The sequence below is a fragment of the Nerophis ophidion genome, linkage group LG21, assembly GCF_033978795.1.
Source record: "Nerophis ophidion isolate RoL-2023_Sa linkage group LG21, RoL_Noph_v1.0, whole genome shotgun sequence".
Lineage (NCBI taxonomy): Eukaryota > Metazoa > Chordata > Actinopteri > Syngnathiformes > Syngnathidae > Nerophis > Nerophis ophidion.
The window spans coordinates 4,216,175-4,241,590 of record NC_084631.1 but is presented as its reverse complement, the minus strand read 5'-3'; the positions used below and the strand labels follow the sequence as shown (position 1 = coordinate 4,241,590).

The window sequence follows — 25,416 nt, the reverse complement described above, 5'->3', positions numbered from 1 at the left end:
AGGCACCTTCTCAGTTGGTTATTTATGCCTCATATAACGTACACTTATTCAGCCTGTTGTTCACTATTCTTTATTTATTTTAAATTGCCTTTCAAATGTCTATTCTTGGTGTTAGGTTTTATCAAATAAATTTCCCCAAAAAATGCAACTTATATATGTTTTTTTCCTTCTTTATTTTGCATCTTCGGCAGGTGGGATTTATACTCCGGAGCGACTTACACTCCAAAAATGCGGTATTTATTATTCAACTACTTCTTCTACAGATTTTGGCGCGCTTTACCTTCCACATTTTTCACCCGATTCAAACCGTTCCAACTTCAAACTGTTCAGCCTATTCGGGAATCGCGGGCTTTCCCTTGACAAATTCCCAGATTTCCCAGAATTTCAAGTTCTCTGGGGCATTTTTCCCATTCACGCAATAGAAAGAAAATAACATAAGTAGCTTAACAAGAGGAAAGATCGGGAGATTAGATTTATTGAACATGTTTTAAATGTAAAAGGGATCTGTTACATAATCCAAGGCAAAAAAAATATACAGAGGACACCATTGGCTAATTTATGATACCATTAGTTGTTGAACAGAACATATTTGTTTAAAAAAGTCCATTATTAGGGACTGAATGTCCCTTTGGGACAGAGTACCCTATTGTATTTCTAAGGTTTTATTATTATTCTTTATAATTATTAATTGCGATCTAATCAAAAAAACAAAACCCCAAACTGCGCTCTAGCGCCCCCTAGGAAAAAAACACAAACAAAACTGCTTGTAACTTCCGTTAGGAGTGACAGATAGTTTGTTAAAGGTATAGCATGTTCTATATGTTATAGTTATTTGAATGACTCTTACCATAATATGTTAGGTTAACATAGCAGTTGGTTATTTATGCCTCATATAACCTACACTTATTCAGCCTGTTGTTCACTGTTCTTTATTTTAAATTGCCTTTCAAATTTTTATTCTTGATGTTAAGTTTTATCAAAAAAATTTCCCCCAAAAATGCGACTTATATATGTTTTTTTCCTTCTGTATTATGCATTTTCGGCGGGTGCGACTTATACTCCGGAGCGACTTATACTCCAAAAAATACGGTACTTACTATTGTTCTAGCTACTTAAGATCTATATTACTTTTATATGCGTGTTTTAATATGTTCATCTTCTTCCGTATTAATTTAATAATTTGTTTTTTAATGATAAAGAAAAAAAAACCTGTTTGCTGCGTCACGTCCGGTTCCTGTTGTCGATTTGCTTCAAGTATTGCAGAGACCACACAATTTAATATTTCAGTTGCTCCGACAGTAATGGGATTATTTAATTTTATATTGGGGTATATTCTTTTTTTTTTTTTTTTACTAAAGAAAGACATTGATGTCTCTTGTTTTCATGGTAGCATTTTAGCTACAACGGCCTGTGATGAAGCAGCGACTTGTCCAGAGTGTACTCAGCCTTCCGCCCGAGAGGGACAAACGGCAGAAAAATGGATGGATGGAGGTCCTGAGTTATTTTTTATCTCATCCCTCACTTAAAGCGTGAGTGAAGAATGGACAAGCCACCTGGTAAGACCTGATTAGTCCGAAAAGGACGATACCGCATTATCTGCTCACAGTTGCTACTTGGTGGTTATTTAAGGACTCTGGAACTCGACCTGGATAGTCCCACTGCTTAATGATACAGTAGTACGCAGGATTCTCACAGGAATGAGGATAAAATACAACCTTACCTATAGTAGTTAGCAGGGCTGTGAATCTTTGGGCACCACACAATTTGATTTGATTGTTGGGGTTGACCAATCGATTAAAAACTATTCTTGATTCAAAATCAATACTTTTTAATAACATTGGATGCCAGTTTTATGATTAATTATATTCCGTCATAAAATAGACAAACCGCTCTGCTACATTTCTATATCACCCCCCAAAAAAACAGTTTTTGTTGAATAAATTCTACCTAAACATTTAATAAAGTGACTGGACAGGATAGATTTTTTTTTAAAAAAGAAAACATTTCAAAAAGCTTTATTTTTTGATACATTTTTAATCAATTTAGAATCGTTACAAATAACAAATGCGATTCAATCGAAAATCTTTTTTATATATTTTTTGACACCCTCAGTAGTTAATGTTAGCTTGCTTCTCCTGTAAATGAGCAGTGTCACCACTTGCTAAAAATTACCAGTATTTTCAGTTACGGTTTTGCGATCATTTTAATACTAACTGTGGGAAGTTTTACCGTGGTTTATTATAGTACCGTTTAATGCGTAACGTTTAGTCAGCATCTACAGCAGGGGTAGGGAACCTATGGCTCTACAGCCAGACGTGGCTCTTTTGATGACTACTTATGGCTCTCAGATAATTATATTTATATAGCGCTTTTCTCAAGTGACTCAAAGCGCTTTACAAAGTGACACCCAATATCTAAGTTACATTTAAACCAGTGTGTGTAAAGTGTCTTGCCCAAGGACACAACGGCAGTGACTAGGATGGCCGAAGCGGGAATCAAACCTGGAACCCTCAGGTTGCTAGCACGGCCACTGTACCAACCGAGCTATGCCGAGTAACCGTGTAATACTCTTCCATATCAGTAGGTGGCAGTCGGTAGCTAATTGCTTTGTAGATGTGGGAAACAGCGGGAGGCAGAGTGAAGGTAAAAAGGTGTCTAATGCTTAAACAAGAGGTAGGGAACCTATGGCTCTACAACCAGATGACTACATATGGCTCTCAGATAATTATATTTATATAGCGCTTTTTTCTAGTGACTCAAAGCACTTTACAAAGTAACACCCAATATCTAAGTTACATTTAAACCAGTGTGTGTAAAGTATCTTGCCCAAGGACACAACGGCAGTGACTAGGATGGCGGAAGCGGGAATCGAACCTGGAACCCTCAGGTTGCTAGGACGGCCACTCTACCAACCGAGCTATGCCGAGTAACCGTGTAATACTCTTCCATATCAGTAGGTGGCAGTCGGTAGCTAATTGCTTTGTAGATGTGGGAAACAGCGGGAGGCAGAGTGCAGGTAAAAAGGTGTCTAATGCTTAAACCAGGGGTAGGGAACCTATGGCTCTAGAACCAGATGACTACATATGGCTCTCAGATAATTATATTTATATAGCGCTTTTCTCTAGTGACTCAAAGCGCTTTACAAAGTAACACCCAATATCTAAGGTACATTTAAACCAGTGTGGGTGGCATTGGGAGCAGGTGGGTAAAGTGCCTTGCCCAAAGACACAACGGCAGTGACTAGGATGGCGGAAGCGGGAATCAAACCTGGAACCCTCAGGTTGCTAGGACGGCCACTCTACCAACCGAGCTATGCCGAGTAACCGTGTAATACTCTTCCATATCAGTAGGTGGCAGTCGGTAGCTAATTGCTTTGTAGATGTGGGAAAACAGCGGGAGGCAGGGTGCAGGTAAAAAGGTGTCTAATGCTTAAACCAGGGGTAGGGAACCTATGGCTATAGAGCCAGATGACTACATATGGCTCTCAAATAATTATATTTATACAGCGCTTTTCTCTAGTGACTCAAAGCACTTTACAAAGTGACACCCAATATCTAAGTTACATTTAAACCAGTGTGTGTAAAGTGTCTTGCCCAAGGACACAACGGCAGTGACTAGGATGGCGGAAGCGGGAATCAAACCTGCAACCCTCAGGTTGCTAGGACGGACTCTACCAACCGAGCTATGCCGAGTAACCGTGTAATACTCTTCCATATCAGTAGGTGGCGGTCAGTAGCTAATTGCTTTGTAGAGGTGGGAAACAGCGGGAGGCAGAGTGCAGGTAAAAAGGTGTCTAATGCTTAAACCAGGGGTAGGGAACCTATGGCTCTAGAACCAGATGACTGCATATGGCTCTCAGATAATTATATTTATATAGCGCTTTTCTCTAGTGACTCAAAGCGCTTTACAAAGTGACACCCAATATCTAAGTTACATTTAAACCAATGTGTGTAAAGTGTCTTGCCCAAGGACACAACGGCAGTGACTAGGATGGCGGAACCGGGAATCAAACCTGGAACACTCAGGTTGCTAGGACGGCCACTCTACCCACCGAGCTATGCCGAGTAACCGTGTAATACTCTTCCATATCAGTAGGTGGCAGTCGGTAGCTAATTGCTTTGTAGATGTGGGAAACAGCGGGAGGCAGAGTACAGGTAAAAAGGTGTCTAATGCTTAAACCAGGGGTAGGGAACCTATGGCTCTAGAACCAGATGACTGCATTTGGCTCTCAGATAAATCTTAGCTGACATTGCTTAACACGATAATTAATGAATAATTCCGCTGGTAATCACAGTTTCAAAAATAACGTTCAAATTATAAAACAGTCATGCATTTTAATCCAACCATCCGTTTCCTACCGCACCTGTTCAAGATGTCGCATTAATGGTAAGAAGTATTATATGTATTGTTGGTTAACTTTTATAATAATAATGTTGTTAAAAAGAATAAGAGACTTATTATACTCTATAAATGTTGGTCATACTTAAAAATGCACGAATTTAGTTGTGTTCAGTGTTGAAAAATTTTCTATGGCTCTTACGGAAATACATTTTGAAATATTTGGCTTTCATGGCTCTCTCAGCCAAAAAGGTTCCCGACCCCTGCTCTACAGAACTGTGGAAATGTACGAAACATTGTACAATTTCAGAATACAAACGAACAAAAAACCAAAGTTATAGGGCTCACTGTGAATAATAAATGTTAGTATTAAAAAAACTATAATAGTTAAATATTCAAAACATCTTACGGCACAAACAAATAGGGCAAGTTTGGGGAGATTTTGACAAGTTGGGTGGGGACTGGTTGTAAATAATAACATGGTAGTTACATGTTAATAATATACAAACTATGATAGAAAAAACTAAAATATTGCAGTACAATTGCTATCCCCTAAGTTGTCCCTAAAGTGTGTGCCTTAAAAATGGTTTGTCATACAGTTTTTATATTATGGGGCTGGTTTTGATGGGTAAAATGTTAATAATGAAAAAAAAAAAATCAATATACAAAAAAGGAATGGGACTAGTTTGGGGAGAGTTTGGCACTGTGGGGGACTGGATGATGTCACTCGTCAGAATCTTAGAATAACTCAAAGACAAAGGAACGCCAGTGTTTATTTAATAATTGTAATCATAAGGTGACCAACTTCACGCAGGTCTTGCTTTCTATTTGTCGTGTCACTAGTCAGAATTATAGAATAACTTAAAAACAAACGAATGTCAGTGTTAATTTAATATTCATAGTTTTAAGGGGACCGATTTCACACGGATCTTGATTTCTGTTTGTCGTCTTACCTCGAACTGGCCCAGTCTTAGCACCTTCTATGTAGGTCATGTGTCCTGAAAAGTCCCAGAAAGCCCTCGGTGACCCAAAGCCCCAATGAAAAAATAATAGTGGCCAAAGGTGTCAAATATGGCTACCGAGCAGTCCAGATGAGTAGTGGACTCTCGGATAAGAATCACACTCGAGAAAACATACACGGCAGCCGTTTGGGATTATTTCATGGCACCAGGCTGGATTTACAGTTGTGATCAAAATTATTCAACCCCCACACAATTTTGGTGTTTTAGCAAGTTGGACATTTATTCCGTATTTTGTTTATAGTCATATCAAATAAAGATGTGTCAAATAGACAAATGCAACTTTATATATATATATATATATATATATATATATATATATATATATATACACATACATACATATAAATATATATGTATGTATGTGTATATATATATATATGTATGTATGTATATACACTGTACAATCCAATACATACATACATACATATATATATATATACACATACATACATATATATATATACACATACATACATACATATATTTATATGTATGTATGTATGTATATATATGTATGTGTATATATATATATATATATATATATAATGTATGTATGTATATATGTATGTATATATATGTACATGTATATATATATTTATAGTTTTGTGTTTTTTTTATATACATATATTTGTTTTATGTTTTAAAAAAAACCCTCAACCAGTGAAGTCGGCACGTTGTATAAATCATAAATAAAAACAATGCTTTGCAAATCCGGACCAAAGAGGAACTGAACCATCCGGATTGTTATAGGTGAAAAGTTCAAAAACCAGCCAAAAACAACTCTAGACTAACACCCTCCCCCCTCCACATCACACCTCCTCCTCGGATTGTAAATAATCAAATGTATATACTTTTTCTTACTTTTTCTGCACTCACTATGTTCTCTGCTGGCTGTACATATCCTACCAAGTCAGACCTACACTGTTTCAATGTCCATTTCTCTGATGATGCATCTGTTGATGACTGAAGTGCTGATATCAACCATGTATTATGCTGATAGTATATATTTGTTATACACACACACACACACACACACACACACACACACGTAGTCCCACTCTTCCCCTCCGACAGGCATTGCAAATCAAAACAAGCCGTTATAAGAACAGTTTATACCCTAAAATGAACGCTGTGGAACTACTAATCTGTCACTGGGACTGTACTAACTCATGCTTTTGTTTGCACTATTCACCATTGCACCATTATTTATTATCCTTGCACATATTAATTAGTTAAGTACTTGTCTATATTTTTGGTCAATGATTCATTTTTATTGTTTACTTTGAACAACAGAGCACAGTCATTTCATTATATTTAAACCTACCTGGCCATTAAAAGGGATTCTAAATACTCACAATAAGCAGAATAATCTGCTAACAAGAGCTGAAGGGCGGATCATTTTTAAAATTTTTGTGAATTTTAAATGTTTTTAGTACATAATAGTTAATGATTAAATTTGTTTCTGGTATAAAACTAAAAAGTGTGAGACCACGGTGGAGAGACTGGCCTGGGAACGCCTCAGGAAGAGGAAAGTCTGGGCTTCTCTGCTTAGGCTGCTGCCCCCACGACCTGACTTCAGATGAGTGGAATAAGACGTATAAAACATAAATATATAACCTGTCAACAATTTTGACTTTGCAATTCCATTGGCTTTATATGTTATATATGATACAAACTACACATATGTGTTTTTATTTCTGCTTAAGTGCAATTCTTTGTTTTACCTAATAAGAACATGTGATTAAATATCAAATCAACAAACTACTGCATTCAAACTTTACGCTAGTTCTATTATAATCTTACCACATTACTTTTCTAACTGAAATATAATCTTAAATTTGTCCTACATACCTGAAATATCCCCCGGACAATCCATAACAGTCATGACCATATGAATAATTAAACGGTATGTAAACAAAGGTGTCAAACTCAAGGCTCGCAAAAAAAGTGTGTCAATAAAATACTCCATTTTTTTCAGCCAAATGTATTTGTTTGGTATAGTTCGGTTGGTAGAGTGGCCGTGCCAGCAACTTGAGGGTTGCAGGTTCGATTCCCGCTTCCGCCATCCTAGTCACTGCCGTTGTGTCCTTGGGCAAGACACTTGACCCACCTGCTCCCAGTGCCACCCACACTGCTTTAAATGTAACTTAGATATTGGGTTTCACTATGTAAAGCACTTTGAGTCACTAGAGAAAAGCGCTATATAAATATAATTCACTTCACTTCTTTCAATTTTGAACAAAAAAAGAGTCAACCTTTATGTATTATTGTGTAATATATTAATACTAATATCTGATCATGCCAAATAATTTTTATATACTGATTTTATAAAAAATATTTGTGTTAAAATAAATAGTTAAATCTTTGCTTGTCACTTTTATATTTGATTTTAAAAGCAAGTAAATCTAATGAATGTGTGTAATGATATGAGGTGTTTTATTTTAATTTAATTAAAAAAAAAAAAAATTAAATGGGAAAACAAAACGTTCTTTTTTGGTGTCGGAAGAGCAATAACCACATCTAAAATCAATTAGATTTTTGTTTTGTAAAACAAACATTTAAATCCCCGTTTAAATACCAAAACATATTTTTTTTTTTTTATATATATATTCTGCCACCAGAAGTTTTTATTTCAAAATAAAAGTGGGGACAATATGGGAGCCGTGTGCCTGGCTAAAATGTATTTCCAACCCTACACAGAAAATATTTTACTTTGGCACAATGAGGACTGACATCTACAGAAATCTATACGCAGATATCACACGGAATTAGAGACAAAATGATTTTGATCCTGCCCCAAGTGGAGGAGTTCAAGTACCTAGGAGTCTTGTTCACGAGTGAGGGAAGAGTGGATCGTGAGATCGACAGGCGGATCGGTGCGGCGTCTTCAGTAATGCGGACGTTGTACCGATCCGTTGTGGTGAAGAAGGAGCTGAGCCGGAAGGCAAAGCTCTCAATTTACCGGTCGATCTACGTTCCCATCCTCACCTATGGTCATGAGCTTTGGGTCATGACCGAAAGGATAAGATCACGGGTACAAGCGGCCCAAATGAGTTTGGGTCTCTCCCTTAGAGATAGGGTGAGAAGCTCTGCCATCCGGGAGGAACTCAAAGTAAAGCCGCTGCTCCTCCACATCGAGAGGAGCCAGATGAGGTGGTTCGGGCATCTGGTCAGGATGCCACCCGAACGCCTCCCTAGGGAGGTGTTTAGGGCACGTCCAACCGGTAGGAGGCCACGGGGAAGACCCAGGACACGTTGGGAAGACTATGTCTCCCGGCTGGCCTGGGAACGCCTCGGGATCCCCCGGGAAGAGCTAGACGAAGTGGCTGGGGAGAGGGAAGTCTGGGTTTCCCTGCTTAGGCTGCTGCCCCCGCGACCCGACCTCGGATAAGCGGAAGAAGATGGATGGATGGATGGATGATTTTGATCACGCTCTATATAATCATATATATATCAGTAGAAACATTCAAATCTCATATTAAACTCATTTGTATACTCTAGCCTTCAAATAGACTCCCTTTTTGGACCAGTTGATCTGCCGTTTCTTTTCTTTTTCTCCTATGTCCCACTCTCCCTTGTGGAGGGGGTCCGGTCCGATGTCCATGGATGAAGTTCTGGCTGTCCAGAGTCGGGACCCAGGATGGACCACTCGTCTGGAGTCGGGACCCAGGATGGACCGCTCGCCTGTGTATCGGCTGGGGACATCACTGCGCTGCTGATCCGCCTCCGCTTGGGATGGTTTCCTGCTGGCTCCGCTGTGGACGGGACTCTCGCGGCTGTGTTGGATCCACCATGGATTGAACTTTTCACAGTATCATGTTAGACACGCTCGACATCCATTGCTTTCGGTCCCCCGAGAGGGGGGGGGGGGTTGCCCACATGTGGTCATCTCCAAGGTTCTCATAGTCCACATTGTCATCGACGTCCCACTGGGTGTGAGTTTTCCTTGCCCTTATGTGGGCCTACCGAGGATGTCGTAGTGGTTTGTGTTGTGGTTTGTGCAGCCCTTTGAGACACTAGTGATTTAGGGCTATATAAATGAACATTGATCGATTGATATAATACAATAGTATTTTTCTGACAGGCCATTCAGTGGTCACTGTCTTTAGAAAGCTGTTTTGGTCTGTTTTTGATTTTCTGATGATATCTGCGTCCAGATTTCTGTAGATGTCAGTTCTCGTTGTGCTGTGTCTAAAATCATTCCAAAAATATTTTAGCCGTAGTCACAACAAGAACATGGATTCTAGGGGTGTGGGAAAAAATGTATTCGAATACAAATCGCAATTCTCACGTTGTGCGATTCAGAATCAATTCTCAATTTTTTTTTATTAATTTTTTTTTATTTTTATATCAATCCAACAAAACAATACACAGCAATACCATAACAATGCAATCCAATTCCAAAACCGAACCTGACCCAGCAACACTCAGAACTGCAATAAACAGAGCAATTGAGAGGAGACACAAACACCACACAGAACAAACCAAAAGTAGTGAAACAAAAATGAATATTATCAACAACAGTATCAATATTAGTTATCATTTCAGCATAGCAGTGATTAAAAATCCCTCATTGACATTATCATTAGACATTTATAAAAATAATAAAAAAAGAACAATAGTGTCACAGTGGCTTACACTTGCATGGCATCTCATAAGCTTGACAACACACTGTGTCCAATGTTTTCACAAAGATAAAATAAGTCATATTTTGGTACGTTTAAAAGTTAAAATAAATTTACATTATTGCAATCAGTTGATAAAACATTGTCCTTTACAATTATAAAAGCTTTTTTTTTTTTTTTAAACCTACTACTCTGCTAGCATGTCAGCAGACTGGGGTAGATCCTGCTGAAATCCTATGTATTGAATGAATACAGAATCGTTTTGAATCGGACAAATATCGTTTTTGAATCGAGAATCGCGTTGAATCGAAAAAAAATCGATATATAATCGAATCGCGACCCCAAGAATCGATATTGAATCGAATCGTGGGACACCCAAAAATTCACAGCCCTCGTAAATATTTATTTTACTTTGAAAATAAAACTTCCGGTGTCTATAGATGGAAAAAAAAAACCATCAGATTGGTAAGTTTTCCGTTTCTGTTAACTGGCGATTTTAATTCTAGTTTTTCGCATTTTAAAATGAAAGAAAGAAAGACACAAAAAAAAAAAAATGTTTTTTGTTATTCACTTTCAATTGATTAAAATCAAATCAAAATTAAAGCTGCAAGCAGCGATGGACGAGACCGACTTTTGCTGGTGTTTCCTGCCTTTACTCATTCAACATATCTTTACTTGCACATTACCTACCTTCCCTGCATCCTGGGGTCACACTGGTGCTTCTTTCTGTCACCCATAATGTCTGAAAAAAGGTGACGGGTTTTTACAAAACATTTGTTTTGAAGGGGTAATTGCCGACTTCCTGTTGATTTTTGCTGAAGGATGTCGATATGAAATTGTAGGTCTAAGTGAGACCTACATAGAGGTTTTTGTTTCATTTCTCTCTGACATTCCTACCGGAAGTTACAAGCAGTTTTGTCTGTGTTTTCTTCCTAGGAGCAGTTTTGTCTATATTTTATTTCTAGGGGGCGCTAGAGGGCAATTTTGAGGGTTTTTGTTGTTGTTTTTTACAATTTTCGCCAGTCCTGATGTGTGTGTCCAGTTTGGTGAGTTTTGAAGCATTTTAAGGGGGTCAAATTACAGCTCAAAGAGGCAAAAATGACATTTTTTAGGAAAATTTTGTTTTGAAGGGGTTTTGGCCAACTTCCTGTTGATTTTTTGCTGAAGAAAGTGAGTGTATGAAATCTAGGTCTAAGTTAGACCTACATGGAGGTTTTTTGTTTCATGGCTGTACGATATTCCTGCCGGAAGTTACAAGCAGTTTTGTCTGTGTTTTTTCCTAGGGGGCGCTAGAGCGCAATTTTGAATTTTGGGGTTTGTTTTTTTTATTGGGTGGCAATTTTCGCCAGTGTAAAATTAAATTTGGTGAGTTTTGAAACATGGTAGGGGGTCAAATTACAGCTCTAAGAGGCGGCGGAATAATAAAGAATATAGTATGCACCTGCCTTGAATTACTGCCGGGTCAAACTCGCTTCCCAAAATAATTAGCGCATGCTTAGTATTACCGCCTGGTTAAACTCGTGAGGTCACGAGTGACACTTCCCCTGTCATCATTTTCAAAATGGAAGAGGCTGATTTCAATACCGGTAATTTGAAAGAAGATTAAGAGCTATTCAGTAGGATTTAAGGTCCAAGTTTACATCGCACTCTAATTTTTACTCCATACCTTTGGTAAGTGCCGGAGTGAGAAGAGGTTTTAAAATAATTACCGCATGCTTACTTTTACCGCATGCCTTTGGTAAGCGCAGGAGTGAGAAGCAGTTTTAAATTAATTAGCGTCCCGGCGTCAATTCAAGGAAACACGGTAATAATAATAATAATAATAAAACCTTACAGATACAATAGGGTCGTCTGTCCCAAAGGGACAATCGGTCCCTAATGACCAAAACGCACACTTGCCAGACTGCGTGCGGTTTGACGGCCGTAAAATAAATCAACCGGAAGTGAGGTCATCTTCGCGCATGCGTAGACTGGTCTTGTAGCGACAGCGGGTGCTACTAGCTAGCTTTAGCTAAAAGCTAATAGTAGAAAGACGGAGGATGGAACCCAGCGATAGGTGAGTTTAACTTTGTTTAATTGACATTTTAGTGGCATTGTGGTGTCGCATTTGTAACTTGATTGAGAATTGAGGCGTTGTTCTTCTTTCTGAGCTGCTGGACGATGTTGAACCACAGGATGCTCTTGTTGGGTTGATGCTAGGCTAACATGCTAGCAGGCTGACTTTTGAATGAAATGCAAAGTGTTTGTTTACTGTGAGAATGTCGAGAACCAACCAGACCGTCCATCAAACTCTAACAACAGCCCACGTACCAGCTTTATTGGCCAAATATGTATAACACAATACTCATTGATTCAACCTAAAACATGATTGAGAGCAAAGCATAGGAAAAGGCAAAGAAAATGCACCATTCTGAGATATATCAACATTTACTCAACTGTAGAAAGTGCCTGGCATTTATTGGAAGATCTTTATTACTGTACAAAGAAGAATAGAATATAACTTTGTCAGTGCAATCAAAAAAATACAACATCAGCCAGGTAGTGGCTGCCTGGGGGTGCAACAGACTACAGTGAAGTAGGCCGGCTTCGTCGCGTGAAGAAGCCTACAATTTCCGGTTGCTTTTTCTGCTCCGTGTGCTGAATGGCAATATATGATGTATATCTCGATATATTTTCCGTAAGGTAAAAACAAAACACAAAACAGTCCTATTTACCTACGATACTAAGTATGTCATTATTTTGACTTAGTAAATATTGACTTACTAGGACACTATAATGACTAAGTCAAATTAATGACTTACTGTAAGTAAGCGTTTGCAATAAGCGTTTGAAAAAAAAAGACTTAAAAGTGGGGCCAGATACTGACATATGCTCAACTCCATCCCATCCATCCATCATCTTCCGCTTATCCGAGGTCGGGTCGCGGGGGCAGCAGCCTAAGCAGGGAAGCCCAGACTTCCCTCTCTCCAGCCACTTCGTCTAGCTCTTCCCGGGGGATCCCGAGGCGTTCCCAGGCCAGCCGGGAGACATAGTCTTCCCAACGTGTCCTGGGTCTTCCCCGTGGCCTCCTACCGGTTGGACGTGCCCTAAACACCTCCCTAGGGAGGCATTCGGGTGGCATCCTGACCAGATGCCCGAACCACCTCATCTGGCTCCTCTCGATGTGGAGGAGCAGCGGCTTTACTTTGAGTTCCTCCCGGATGGCAGAGCTTCTCACCCTATCTCTAAGGGAGAGACCCAAACTCATTTCGGCCGCTTGTACCCGTGATCTTATCCTTTCGGTCATGACCCAAAGCTCATGACCATAGGTGAGGATGGGAACGTAGATCGACCGGTAAATTGAGAGCTTTGCCTTCCGGCTCAGCTCCTTCTTCACCACAACGGATCGGTACAACGTCCGCATTACTGAAGACGCCGCACCGATCCGCCTGTCGATCTCACGATCCACTCTTCCCCCACTCGTGAACAAGACTCCTACGTATTTGAACTCCTCCACTTGGGGCAGGGTCTCCTCCCCAACCCGGAGATGGCACTCCACCCTTTTCCGGGCGAGAACCATGGACTCGGACTTGGAGGTGCTGATTCTCATTCCGGTCGCTTCACACTCGGCTGCGAACCGATCCAGTGAGAGCTGAAGATCCCGGCCAGATGAAGCCATCAGGACCACATCATCTGCAAAAAGCAGAGACCTAATCCCGTGGCCACCAAACCGGATCCCCTCAACGCCTTGACTGCGCCTAGAAATTCTGTCCATAAAAGTTATGAACAGAATCGGTGACAAAGGACAGCCTTGGCGGAGTCCAACCCTCACTGGAAACGTGACCGACTTACTGCCAGCAATGCGGACCAAGCTCTGACACTGATCATACAGGGAGCGGACTGCTCAACTCATCATACTTAATTTATTACAGCATTTGGGAAGCCTGTAGCTATTTTTTATTATGGAATTGTTCTATTTTTATCGACATGTAATAGCAGGGACCCTGCCATTCAAAACGAGGCTCCTACATCACTAATGATTAATGTAAGTATCCAATCCAATCCACTTTATTTATATAGCACATTTAAACAACAATAATGTTTCCAAAGTGCTGCACAGCCATGTTAAAAACAATATTAAAGAAAAAAAACAATATTATGCTCCACCAATGACTGAATAAAAACAAAAAATAAATAAATATAAAACCAATAAAAACAAATATGATTAAAAACTATTTTAAAGGGTAAATTCAATTAAAACAGTAAAATAGAAATCAAAGTGTATAAAAAACACATAGGACAACAGAGGACAGAGGACCACACAACTCACGTAGTGTTAAAAGCCAAAGAATAAAAGTGGGTCTTAAGACGAGACTTAAAACACTCCACTGTGGAAGCAGTTTGAACATGGAGCGGCAGAGTGTTCCAGAGCTTAGGGCCGACCACAGAGAAGGCCCTGTCTCCCCTGGTCTTAAGTCTGGTCTTGGGCACCACGAACTGGAGCTGGCTCTCGGACCTCAGAGCCAGCTCCAGCTCGTGGTATAAGTATAGCTGTAAAAGTAATACAATGGCAATAGGAGAGACTATTCATCCCTGAACACCATGGAGTTCATGTAGGCTTTATGATGCAGTTACATTATTATATCAACTATCAGAGACAGAAACTTGAAATTTAACATAATGTCCTTTATTGCGACTTCAACACAGAAAAAAACAAATAAGGCAATAAGAGAAGTATCCTACACTTCTCTTTTGTAAAGTAAATCTGAACAGCCAATATGGGCATCTACATCAACTACATGATTTGCCTGAGAACCTGGACAGGACAAAAAAAAAGTTTTTTTATTTGTTTAAATACTTTAGTTTAGGCGATAGCTAAATATCCCCTTTTCATGTTAGGTCTTCTTCAAACAAACTGGTCCGATTGCTCTGCTGCTATGATTCTTATGGTCAAGTGTAAACCTGGCCCGATAACAAATTTTGCTTGGATAGATTAGATTAGATTAGATAGTACATTATTTATTCCGTCAGGAGAGTTCATTCAGGAAAATTACAATTTTCAGCACAATCCCATTCAAGATCAGACAAACATTACAGGGAGACAGAACAGGATCGCTGACGGGTCTGCCGGCTTCCAGCGCCCCTTACAAAAAAAGATGAGATACAGGTAAACAAGGGGGGGGGATAGAAGATTAAAATAAAATAAAAAAATCGGTCTTAGCCTGGACCCTGAAGAGGGGGTGCAAACTGAGGCCAAGGGAAAAAACCAACAACTCATAGCCATAGTACACATCCCTCTTACATGTGTGTAAGAGGGAAACATCAAACATCAAAGAACACAGAGGACATTAAAGACATTAAAGCAGCAGATACAAGCAGACACTTCTACATACAGCTATGAATAAAAAGTAAAAGAAACATATCCACTGTGGTGGCCTCTGCGGTGTTCCACGCCATCGTCCGCTGGGGTGGAGGGAGGATGGCCAGAGACAGGAGCAGACCCAACAAAGCAACCAGGACACCCGACTCCACTCCCAGCCAGTGTCCAGTCCGCATGGATGAGCGATGATACGTCCAAGGTGACTGAGGACTGAGCTTGACGATATATAAATTAGTGCTGATGAACAATATTATTGCCATTATTTTTTTTGAGACCAAATTAACCACTGCTGTAATAATAGATAATCATGATAATGCTATAATAGTCTTTAAAAAGTAATTAACTTGTATTTCTCGCTGCTGAAACCGGTGAAACAGTGAATGGTCTTGAGGACCCTAAACAGGCATGTATGTGGAAATTATGGACGCTGGAAAAAATATCGACTTCGGTTAATTCTTGACTTAAAGAATATCGGCCCAGCCAAAGTCAAGTGTGAACAAAATCTATAGGACTCTGGCAGACTTTAAGGCAGGGGTTTCAGACACGCGGCTTGCGAGACTAATTTTTTACGGCCCGCACTTTGATATGTAAATTTAGTGTTAGTGTGGCTCGCAAGTTTTATATTGCCACCGTCATATTTGCTATAATTACCAACCCTCCCGAATTTTCCGGGAGACTCCGGAATTTCAAAGCAATCATTCAAGGGTAATCATTCCCACAAACATCTGTCAGTTTTCACCCAAACAACAATGTTCAACGGGTGCCGTATTGACACTGCCTTTGACGCCCTCTACAGCTTGTACGAACAGTGCACCTTTCAAGACATTTCTGTATTTGGCTTTTATAAACACAAGTAAAAGCATCCACCTTTTCATCAAACATATAGCATACAGTCTCAGCCACATGTTCTGTAAGGTTTCTTCAAACACGTGTCGGTGACTGCAAGGCATACTTAAAGGTCACACTGACGGTGGCTGTATAAACAACTTTATCACTGTTACAAATATGCGCCACACTGTGAACCCACACCAAACAGGAATGACAAACACATTTCGGGAGAACATTCGCACTGAAACACAACATAAAAACAACAGAACAAATGACTCTTCCGGGCTAGCATCAACCCCCGCATCCCCCCCCTCCCCTCCCCACTGTATATAACTAGGCCGTCACGCTATTCATATGATGTTAAGTCAATAGCGATGACATGTAGTAAAAGGCGGTAATGGCAGCGCTAACACGGAACTTTTATGGGATTGTTTACTGGGTGATAATCAGGACTTAAATAAATGATGGAAAAAAAACACTTAATTGAACGGTTTAAAAGAGAAAACACGGAAAAAATGAAAATACAATTTTGAAACATAGTGTATCTTCAATTTCGACTCTTTAAAACTCAAAATTCAACAGAAAAAAATGAAAAGAAAAACTAGCTAATTCGAATCTTTTTGAAAAAAGTAAAAAAATAATTTATGGAACATCATTAGTCATTTTTCCTGGTTAAGATTAATTTTAGAATTTAGATGACATGTTTTAAATAGGTTAAAATCCAATCTGCACTTTGTTAGAATATATAACAAATTGGACCGAGGTATATTTTTCTAACAAAGACAAATCATTATTTCTTCTAGATTTTCCAGGACAAAAATTTTAAAAGAAATTCAAAAGACTTTGAAAAAAGATTTAAATTTGATTCTACAGATTTTCTAGATTAGCCAGAATAGTTTTTTTTTATTTTAATCATAATAAGTTTAAATAAATATTTCACAAATATTCGTTGTCATAAAAACAGAAGCTAAAATGAAGAATTAAATTAAAATGTATTTATTATTCTTTACAATAAAAAAAAAAAAATTTGAACATTGATTTAAATTGTCAGGAAAATAGAGGAAGGAATTTAAAACGTGAAAATGATGTATGTGTTTAAAAATCCTAAACTAATTTTTAAGGTTGTATTTTTTCTCTAAAATTGTCTTTCTGAAAGTTTTAAGAACTATAGTAAAAAAAAAAAAATTATTTAAACAAGTGAAGACCAAGTCTTTAAAAATATTTTCTCGGATTTTCAAATTCTATTTGAGTTTTGTCTCTCTTAGAATAAAGTTTAAAAAATAGAGACAGCTCACTGGTAAGTGCTGCTATTTGAGCTTTTTTTTTCACTGGTTTAAATGTAACTTAGATATTGGGTTTCACTATGTAAAGCGCTTTGAGTCACAAGAGAAAAGCGCTATATAAATATAATTCACTTCACTTCACTTACAATTGGACATCGCTTACCCCAGGAAATTGTCGGGAGATACATTTAAATTCAGGTGTCTCCTGGAAAAATGGGGAAATTTGACTAGTATGTTGCTCGGGTGGGTAAGCCGTTCAAAGAAGGTGAATCCATTAAACGTGCATGTTCGAATTTTTAAGTACCGTAATCTTTTCTTGCGGCCCAGCCTCACCCAGTGTCTGCATCCAGTGACAAAAACAAAATGATTAAATCTAAGTCAATTGTGGGACTTAATATAGTTGACTTGTCCAGGGTGTACCCCGCCTTCCGCCCGATTGTAGCTGAGATAGGCGCCAGCGCCCCCCGCCCCCGCGAAAGGGAATAAGCGGTAGAAAATGGATGGATGGATGGATATTGTTGTGATTAAAATATGAATCATTCAATGATCTTGAAAATATTTTTTGGGGTATGACAAATACGGCCTCTGTAGCTGTACTGTGGAATCTACTAATAAAAGTATCAATCAATCAATCAATCAATTTGGTATTGGATCGATATTCAAATTTGTAGTATCGCTCAAAACCTTTGTGAACTATCAATAAGGAACAGAAGAATAAGGGATTATTACATTTCAACAGAAATGTATACACAACCATTTTACGACAGAATGTTAATTATTGTCTTTATTACGAAACATTTTTTTGAACACTGAATTTATGTAACTGATTTTTTTGCGTTTGAATTTTAAAAAACAATTTTTTTTACTTCATTATGCTGACAATTTAATTGAAAAATTCAGTGTTTTAAATTCAGTGGCGACTTGTCCAGGGTGTACGCTGCCTTCCGCCCGATTGTAGCTGAGATAGGCGCCAGCGCCCCCCCGAAAGGGAATAAGCGGTAGAAAATGGATGGATGGATGGGTATAATAATTTCATGTTTTGAAATTCAATATATAAAAATTAAGTCTAAAAGATTTGTAGTGTATAAAAATTCAGTATATAAATATTTGGTGTATAAAAATTCCCTGTACAAAAATTAAAAGTTAAAAATGTACAACGTTCATATATTCTCAATATTCAGTCTTATTGTTCATAGACTAAATAGAGCAGGGGTAGGGAACCTATGGCTCTAGAGCCAGATGTGGCTCTTTTGATGACTGCATCTGGCTCTCAGATAAATCTTAGCTGACATTGCTTAACACGATAAGTAATAAATAATTCCGCTGGTAATCACAGTGTTAAAAATAACGTTCAAATTAAAAAACATTTTCATGCATTCTAATCCAACCATCTATTTTCTTTCGCACCTGTTCAAGGAGTCGCATTATTGGTAAGAAGTGATATATATTTATAATTGGTTAGCTTTAATAACAATGTTATTAAAAAGAATAAGAGACTTATTATACCGTATTTTTGGGATTATAAGTCACAGTTTTTTTCATAGTTTGGCTAGGGGTGCGACTTATACTCAGGAGCGATTTATGTGTGAAATTATTAACACATTACCGTAAAATATCATCAATCAATCAATCAATGTTTACTTATATAGCCCTAAATCACTAGTGTCTCAAAGGGCTGCACAAACCACCACGACATCCTCGGTAGGCCCACATAAGGGCAAGGAAAACTCACACCCAGTGGGACGTCGGTGACAATGATGACTATGAGAACCTTGGAGAGGAGGAAAGCAATGGATGTCGAGCGGGTCTAACATGATACTGTGAGAGTTCAATCCACAATGGATCCAACACAGTCGCGAGAGTCCAGTCCAAAGCGGATCCAACACAGCAGCGAGAGTCCTGTTCACAGCGGAGCCAGCAGGAAACCATCACAAGCGGAGGCGGATCAGCAGCGCAGAGATGTCCCCAGCCGATACACAAATATCAAATAATATTATTTAGCTCATTCACGTAAGAGACTAGACGTATAAGATTTCATGGGATTTATCGACTAGGAGTGAGAGATAGTTTGGTAAAGGTATAGCATGTTCTATATGTTATAGTTATTTGAATGACTCTTACCATAATATGTTAGGTTAACATAGCAGGCATGTTCTCAGTTGGTTATTTATGCCTCATATAACTTATTCAGCCTGTTGTTCACTATTCTTTATTCATTTTAAATTGCCTTTCAAATGTCTATTCTCGGTGTTGGGTTTTTTCAAATAAATGTCCCCCAAAAATGCGACTTATACTCCAGTGCGACTTATATATGTTTTTTTTCCTTCTTTATTATGCATTTTCGGCTGGTGCGATTTATACTCCGAAAAATACGGTACTCTAAAAATGTCAGTCTTAGAAATGCACACATTTAGTTGTATTCAGTGTTAAAAAATATTATATGGCTCTCACGGAAATACATTTTGAAATATTTGGCTTTCATGGCTCTCTCAGCCAAAAAGGTTCCCGACCCCTGAAATAGACCATCTCAAAAACGGACTGAACTTTAGTTATTTTACTGAATGATATGACAGTCAGAATGTACATAAAGATATAGAATGTGGGATTTACCATATAAATGATTAACGATAGGGGCTTCACGGTGGAAGAGGGGTTAGTGCGTCTGCCTCACAATACGAAGGTCCTATGTAGTCATGGTTCAATCCCGGGCTCGGGATCTTTCTGTGTGGAGTTTGCATGTTCTCCCCGTGAATGCGTGGGTTCCGTCCGGGTACTCCGGCTTCCTCCCACTTCCAAAGACATGCACCTGGGGATGGGTTGATTGGCAACACTAAATTGGCCCTAGTGTGTGAATGTTGTCTGTCTATCTGTGTTGGCCCTGCGATGAGGTGGCGACTTGTCCAGGGTGTACTCCGCCTTCCACCCGATTGTAGCTGAGATAGGCACCCGCTACCCCAAAGGGAATAAGCGGTAGAAAAAGGGATGGATGACTAACGATAAAACACTGAATATTGACAATATGCGTGGCGCTTCTGCAGACCATCTCCTTAATCCATCCATCCATTTTCTACCGCTTAATCCCTTTTTGGGGTCAACATCTTTAATTTAATTGAGCCAGAGCAACAAAGATGTAACAAACACTGCAAAACATAAACACAAAGGGTGATAAACATCCACATATTCTATATAATATCGCCGTTCTGCAGAATTTTTTTTAGAATTCTGCCTCCGTCCGACACTCACTGCTCCGTAAACGAGCCCCGCCCAGTCTGTCCGTGCCTGGTCTGCATGAAGCAGAGCTTCGTATTTCACTCAAAAGTGCAGATTCTAACCATTGGAATTATTTCTATAGTTAGAAAATATCCAGCGGGCCGCGTTGAAATATTGTAATATGCCAAGGTAGCCCAGTTTTTGTATGCTGTTACGGTGTCACGTGACTTCAAACTTGACACCTCATTGGTTGGTTCTGAGACACGGTCGATTGCTTCAGTCTTTATGTACCAGAAGTGAGTCTTTCTTTTTTTGAAGCAGCACATTTTTTCGACTGAATTTTTTTTACACTGAATTTTTCAGCACTGAATTTGTCCACACTGGCTGAATTTTTTACACTCAATTTTAAAGCACATATTTTTTTTCAAAGAGATTGTCAGCATAATTTGTTGTAGAAAATTAAGTTCACAAAATTCAAAGGCAAAAAAATTCAGTGTAAAAAAACCCCAAAAGCTTTCGTAATGAAGACACAAGTTAACCTCCATAAAACAGATAATACCAGTAAATTAACAAGTAGATTAATAAACATTTTGATAAAATGACACATCAGAAAATTACTATATTACCGGGTAAATTAGAATCCTTTGTTTTACTACTTTTAAATGCTTCTATTGTTATTTATATTCCAAATAATATATGCCGATGTATATCGTTGTTGCAGGAAGCTGCAATATATACCAAGATATAATTTTAGGCCGTGTCGCCCATCCCTATCCAGAAGTGTATGTTTATTGTTGTCTGTCCATCCATCCATTTTCTTCCGCTTACCCGAGGTCGGGTCGCGGGGGCAGCAGCCTAAACAGGGAAGCCCAGACTTCCCTCTCCCCAGCCACTTCTTCTAGCTCTTCCCGGGGGATCCCGAGGCGTTCCCAGGCCAGCCGGGAGACATAGTCTTCCCAACGTGTCCTGGGTCTTCCCCGTGGCCTCCTACCGGTTGGACGTGCCCTAAACACCTCCCTAGGGAGGCGTTCGGGTGGCATTCTGACCAGATGCCTGAACCACCTCATCTGGCTCCTCTCCATGTGAAGGAGGAGCGGCTTTACTTTGAGTTCCTCCCGGATGACAGAGCTTCTCACCCTATCTCTCAGAGCAGGGGTGTCCAACTCAAATACAGAGTGGGCCAAAATTTTAAACCGAACAAAGCCGCGGGCCAAGGTTGAACAAATTAACCTTTTAATAGGGACCCAAACAAGTTTTGCATTAAATATTGAACAAGCAAGGCTTATATAACTTTAGTGACATGCAACATCCAGTTTCAAATGATAATAATAATAATAATTAAAAAAATATCAATGGCATATCAAATAAAATTTAAAAAAAAATTGTATGCCTTTTTTTTCTATTTGCAATCTTCTGAGGTAAATATCACATTTTTTCCACAGGCTAATAATACATTTGAAAATAAAATAACAATAATGAATGAACCAAACATTCAAGCCTTGAAGTAGCAAGAGAAAAGGCATGAATAAAACGATAATTATTGTACAGTTTGCTGGAAGTTTCCCGGAAGAGTTAGTGCTGCAAGGGTTTCTGGGTATTTGTTCTGTTGTGTTACGGTGCGGATGTTCACCTGAAATGTGTTTGTCATTCTTGTTTGGTGTGGGTTCACAGTGTGGCACATATTTGTAACAGTGCTAAAGTTGTTTATACGGCCACCCTCAGTGTGACCTGTATGGCTGTTGACCAAGTATGCCTTGCATTCACTTGTGCGTGTGTGTGTGTGTGTGTAAAAGCCACAAATATTATGTGACACGCTGTTAATATGGAGGAAAAGTGGACGTGACGACAGGTTGTAGAGAACGCTAAAGGCAGTGCCTTAAATGCACGCCCCCAATGTAATTGTCCAGGTGGAAATCGGTAGAAATTCGGGTGAATGGTTGCCCCGGGAGATTTTTGGGAGGGGCATTGAACTTCGGGAGTCTACCGGGAAAATTAGGAGGGTTGGCAAGTATGAGTATTAGTGGTGAATGCGGTGTTACAGCGGCACCAACGCTGTGTAACACGGGCGGGCCAGCTCTAATGATAAATTGATCATGCCTCAAGGGCCAAATTACATTACACGGCGGGCCAGTGTTTGACACCCATGTCTTAGAGAGAGACCCGCCACACGGCGGAGGAAACTCATTTCGGCCGCTTGTACCCGTGGTCTTATCCTTTCGGTCATGACCCAAAGCTCATGACCATAGGTGAGGATGGGAACGTAGATCGACCGGTAAATTAGAGAGGTTTGCCTTCCGGCTCAGCTCCTTCTTCACCACAACGGATCGGTACAACGTCCGCATTACTGAAGACGCCGCACCGATCCGCCTGTCGATCTCACGATCCACTCTTCCCCCACTCGATGTTTATTGTTGTGTGGCATTGAATTTATTCACATAGACGACACGCCCAGTGATGAATTGGACTATGGTGACAATCAGAGATGATATTAACTGCACAGATTGACTCTCCAATGTCCTTTTCTGTCTCTGCGCAGAATGGAGGTAGACGGCTGGGATGCCAGTCTGGAGGAAGAACTAAACATTTCTCTGGACGAGCTGAAGAAGTGGATCGATGAGGCGGTGGAGCAGAACGAGATGGTGCAGAAGAAAACGGCTCAGCTGACTGAGCTGGAGAAGCAGGTGAAGAAGAAAGAGGAAGAGGAGCAAAAGACCGAGAAACTTCTCAAAGCTGCAAAGGAGTGAGTGACACAAACACAGACACGCATTTGGCATTTGGACTCGTTGGATGGTCCTCTCCGTCAGGTCTCTCCTGGAGTGTGAGATGCTTGTGAGGGCCACATATCAGCAGAAAGGCCTCGTGTACAGAGAGAGCAGCTCGGACGATGAAGAGGCCGGCGGACGCATGTTGTCCTCCGAGGTCATCGAGATCGACGATGATGACGACGACGACGATGACGACGTCATAGCTGTTGGCTGCTGTAAGTTCCTTCTTTATGCACGCACCACACCAGTTTGTGTGGTGTTTTTACTGAAAATGATATCTTGTTTCTCTTTTTCTGGACACATCAGTGATCCCACCGCAGAAACCTGTCACTCCTGTCAAGGATTCAGTGGTAAGGAAGATGGAGAGTTTGACCATTTTAAGCCCTTTCTTCTGGATATGACCTGAAAACAACAACCCTGATTACTTTCACTAAAAATGGATTTACCGTAAATTACGGGCCGTAAAGCGTACCTGTTTTTAAAGGGGAACATTATCAGCAGGGGCTTCACGGTGGCAGAGGGGTTAGTGCATCTGCCTCACAATACGAAGGTCCTGCAGTCCTGGGTTCAAATCCAGGCTCGGGATCTTTCTGTGTGGAGTTTGCATGTTCTCCCCGTGAATGCGTGGGTTCCCTCCGGGTACTCCGGCTTCCTCCCACTTCCAAAGACATGCACCTGGGGATAGGCTCCTCCCACTTCCAAAGACATGCACCTGGGAATAGGTTGATTGGCAACACTAAATTGGCCCTAGTGTGTGAATGTGAGTGTGAATGTTGTCTGTCTATCTGTGTTGGCCCTGCGATAAGTTGGCGACTTGTCCAGGGTGTACCCTGCCTTCCGCCCGATTGTAGCTGAGATAGGCGCCAGCGCCCCCCGCGACCCCAAAAGGGAATAAGCGGTAGAAAATGGATGGATGGATGGAACATTATCAGCAGACCTATGTAAGCGTCAATATATACCTTGATGGTGCAGAAAAAAGACCATCTATTTTTTTAACCGATTTCCGAACTCTAAATGGGTGAATTTTGGCGAATTAAACGCCTTTCTGTTAATCGCGCTGGAGGCAATGACGTCAGAATGTGACGTCGCCGAGGTAACACACCCACCATTTTCATTTTCAAAACATTACAAACACCGGGTCTCAGCTCTGTTATTTTCCGTTTTTTTGACTATTTTTTGGAACCTTGGAGACATCATGCCTGATGGGTGTGTTGTCGGAGGGTGTAACAACACTAACAGGGAGGGATTCAAGTTGCACCACTGGCCCGAAGATGCGAAAGTGTCTGCCGCCAGACCCCCATTGAATGTACCAAAATGTCTCCACATTTTACCGGCGATGCTAAGGCAGACATGGCACAGAGATGTATGGATAACCTGCAGATGCATTTGCAACGATAGTCAACGAAATCACAAAGGTGAGTTTTGTTGATGTTGACTGCCAGCTAATCGATGCTAACATGCTACGCTAATCGATGCTAACATGCTATTTACCGGCGGTGCTAAAGCAGAAATGGCACAGAGATGTATGGATAACCTGCAGATGCATTTGCAACTATATTACGTTTCCTTCCACCCATTTTTAATGCGAAAAAAACACTTACCAATCGAAGGATTTAAGTTGCTCCCGTGTCAAAAGATGCGAAAGTCCTGATCGTTTGGTCCGCACATTTTACCGGCGATGCTAACGCAGCTATTCGGCCATGCTATGGCTATGAATAGCGTCAATAGCTATTCGCTCAATAGCTTCAGTTTCTTCTTCAATATTTTCATACTCCAACCATCTGTTTCAATACATGTGTAATCTGTTGAATCGCTTAAGCCACGGAAATCCGAGTCTGAATCCGAGCTAATGTCGCTATATCTTGCTGTGGTATTCGCCATTGTTTGTTTACATTGGCAGCACTGTGTGACGTCACAGGGAAATGGATCGTCACATCGGAAATAGCGAAAATCAAGCATTTTAAAGCTTTTTTTAGGGATATTCAG

At 40.0% G+C, this 25,416-nt stretch overlaps 1 protein-coding gene across 1 annotated transcript in view; it reads left to right on the top strand.

The window, feature by feature from the left end:
* Positions 1 to 11,903: 11,903 nt before the first annotated feature.
* The window catches only part of LOC133539603 (histone-lysine N-methyltransferase SETDB1-B-like), a 51,476-nt gene continuing 37,963 nt past the window's right edge, over positions 11,904 to 25,416 (top strand). Inside the window, exons 1-4 of the mRNA XM_061881635.1 lie at positions 11,904 to 12,041; positions 23,202 to 23,405; positions 23,470 to 23,645; positions 23,737 to 23,780. Of these exons, the coding sequence (XP_061737619.1) occupies positions 12,025 to 12,041; positions 23,202 to 23,405; positions 23,470 to 23,645; positions 23,737 to 23,780 (441 nt within the window). The 5' untranslated portion in view covers positions 11,904 to 12,024. The remainder of the gene's footprint in view (positions 12,042 to 23,201; positions 23,406 to 23,469; positions 23,646 to 23,736; positions 23,781 to 25,416) is intronic.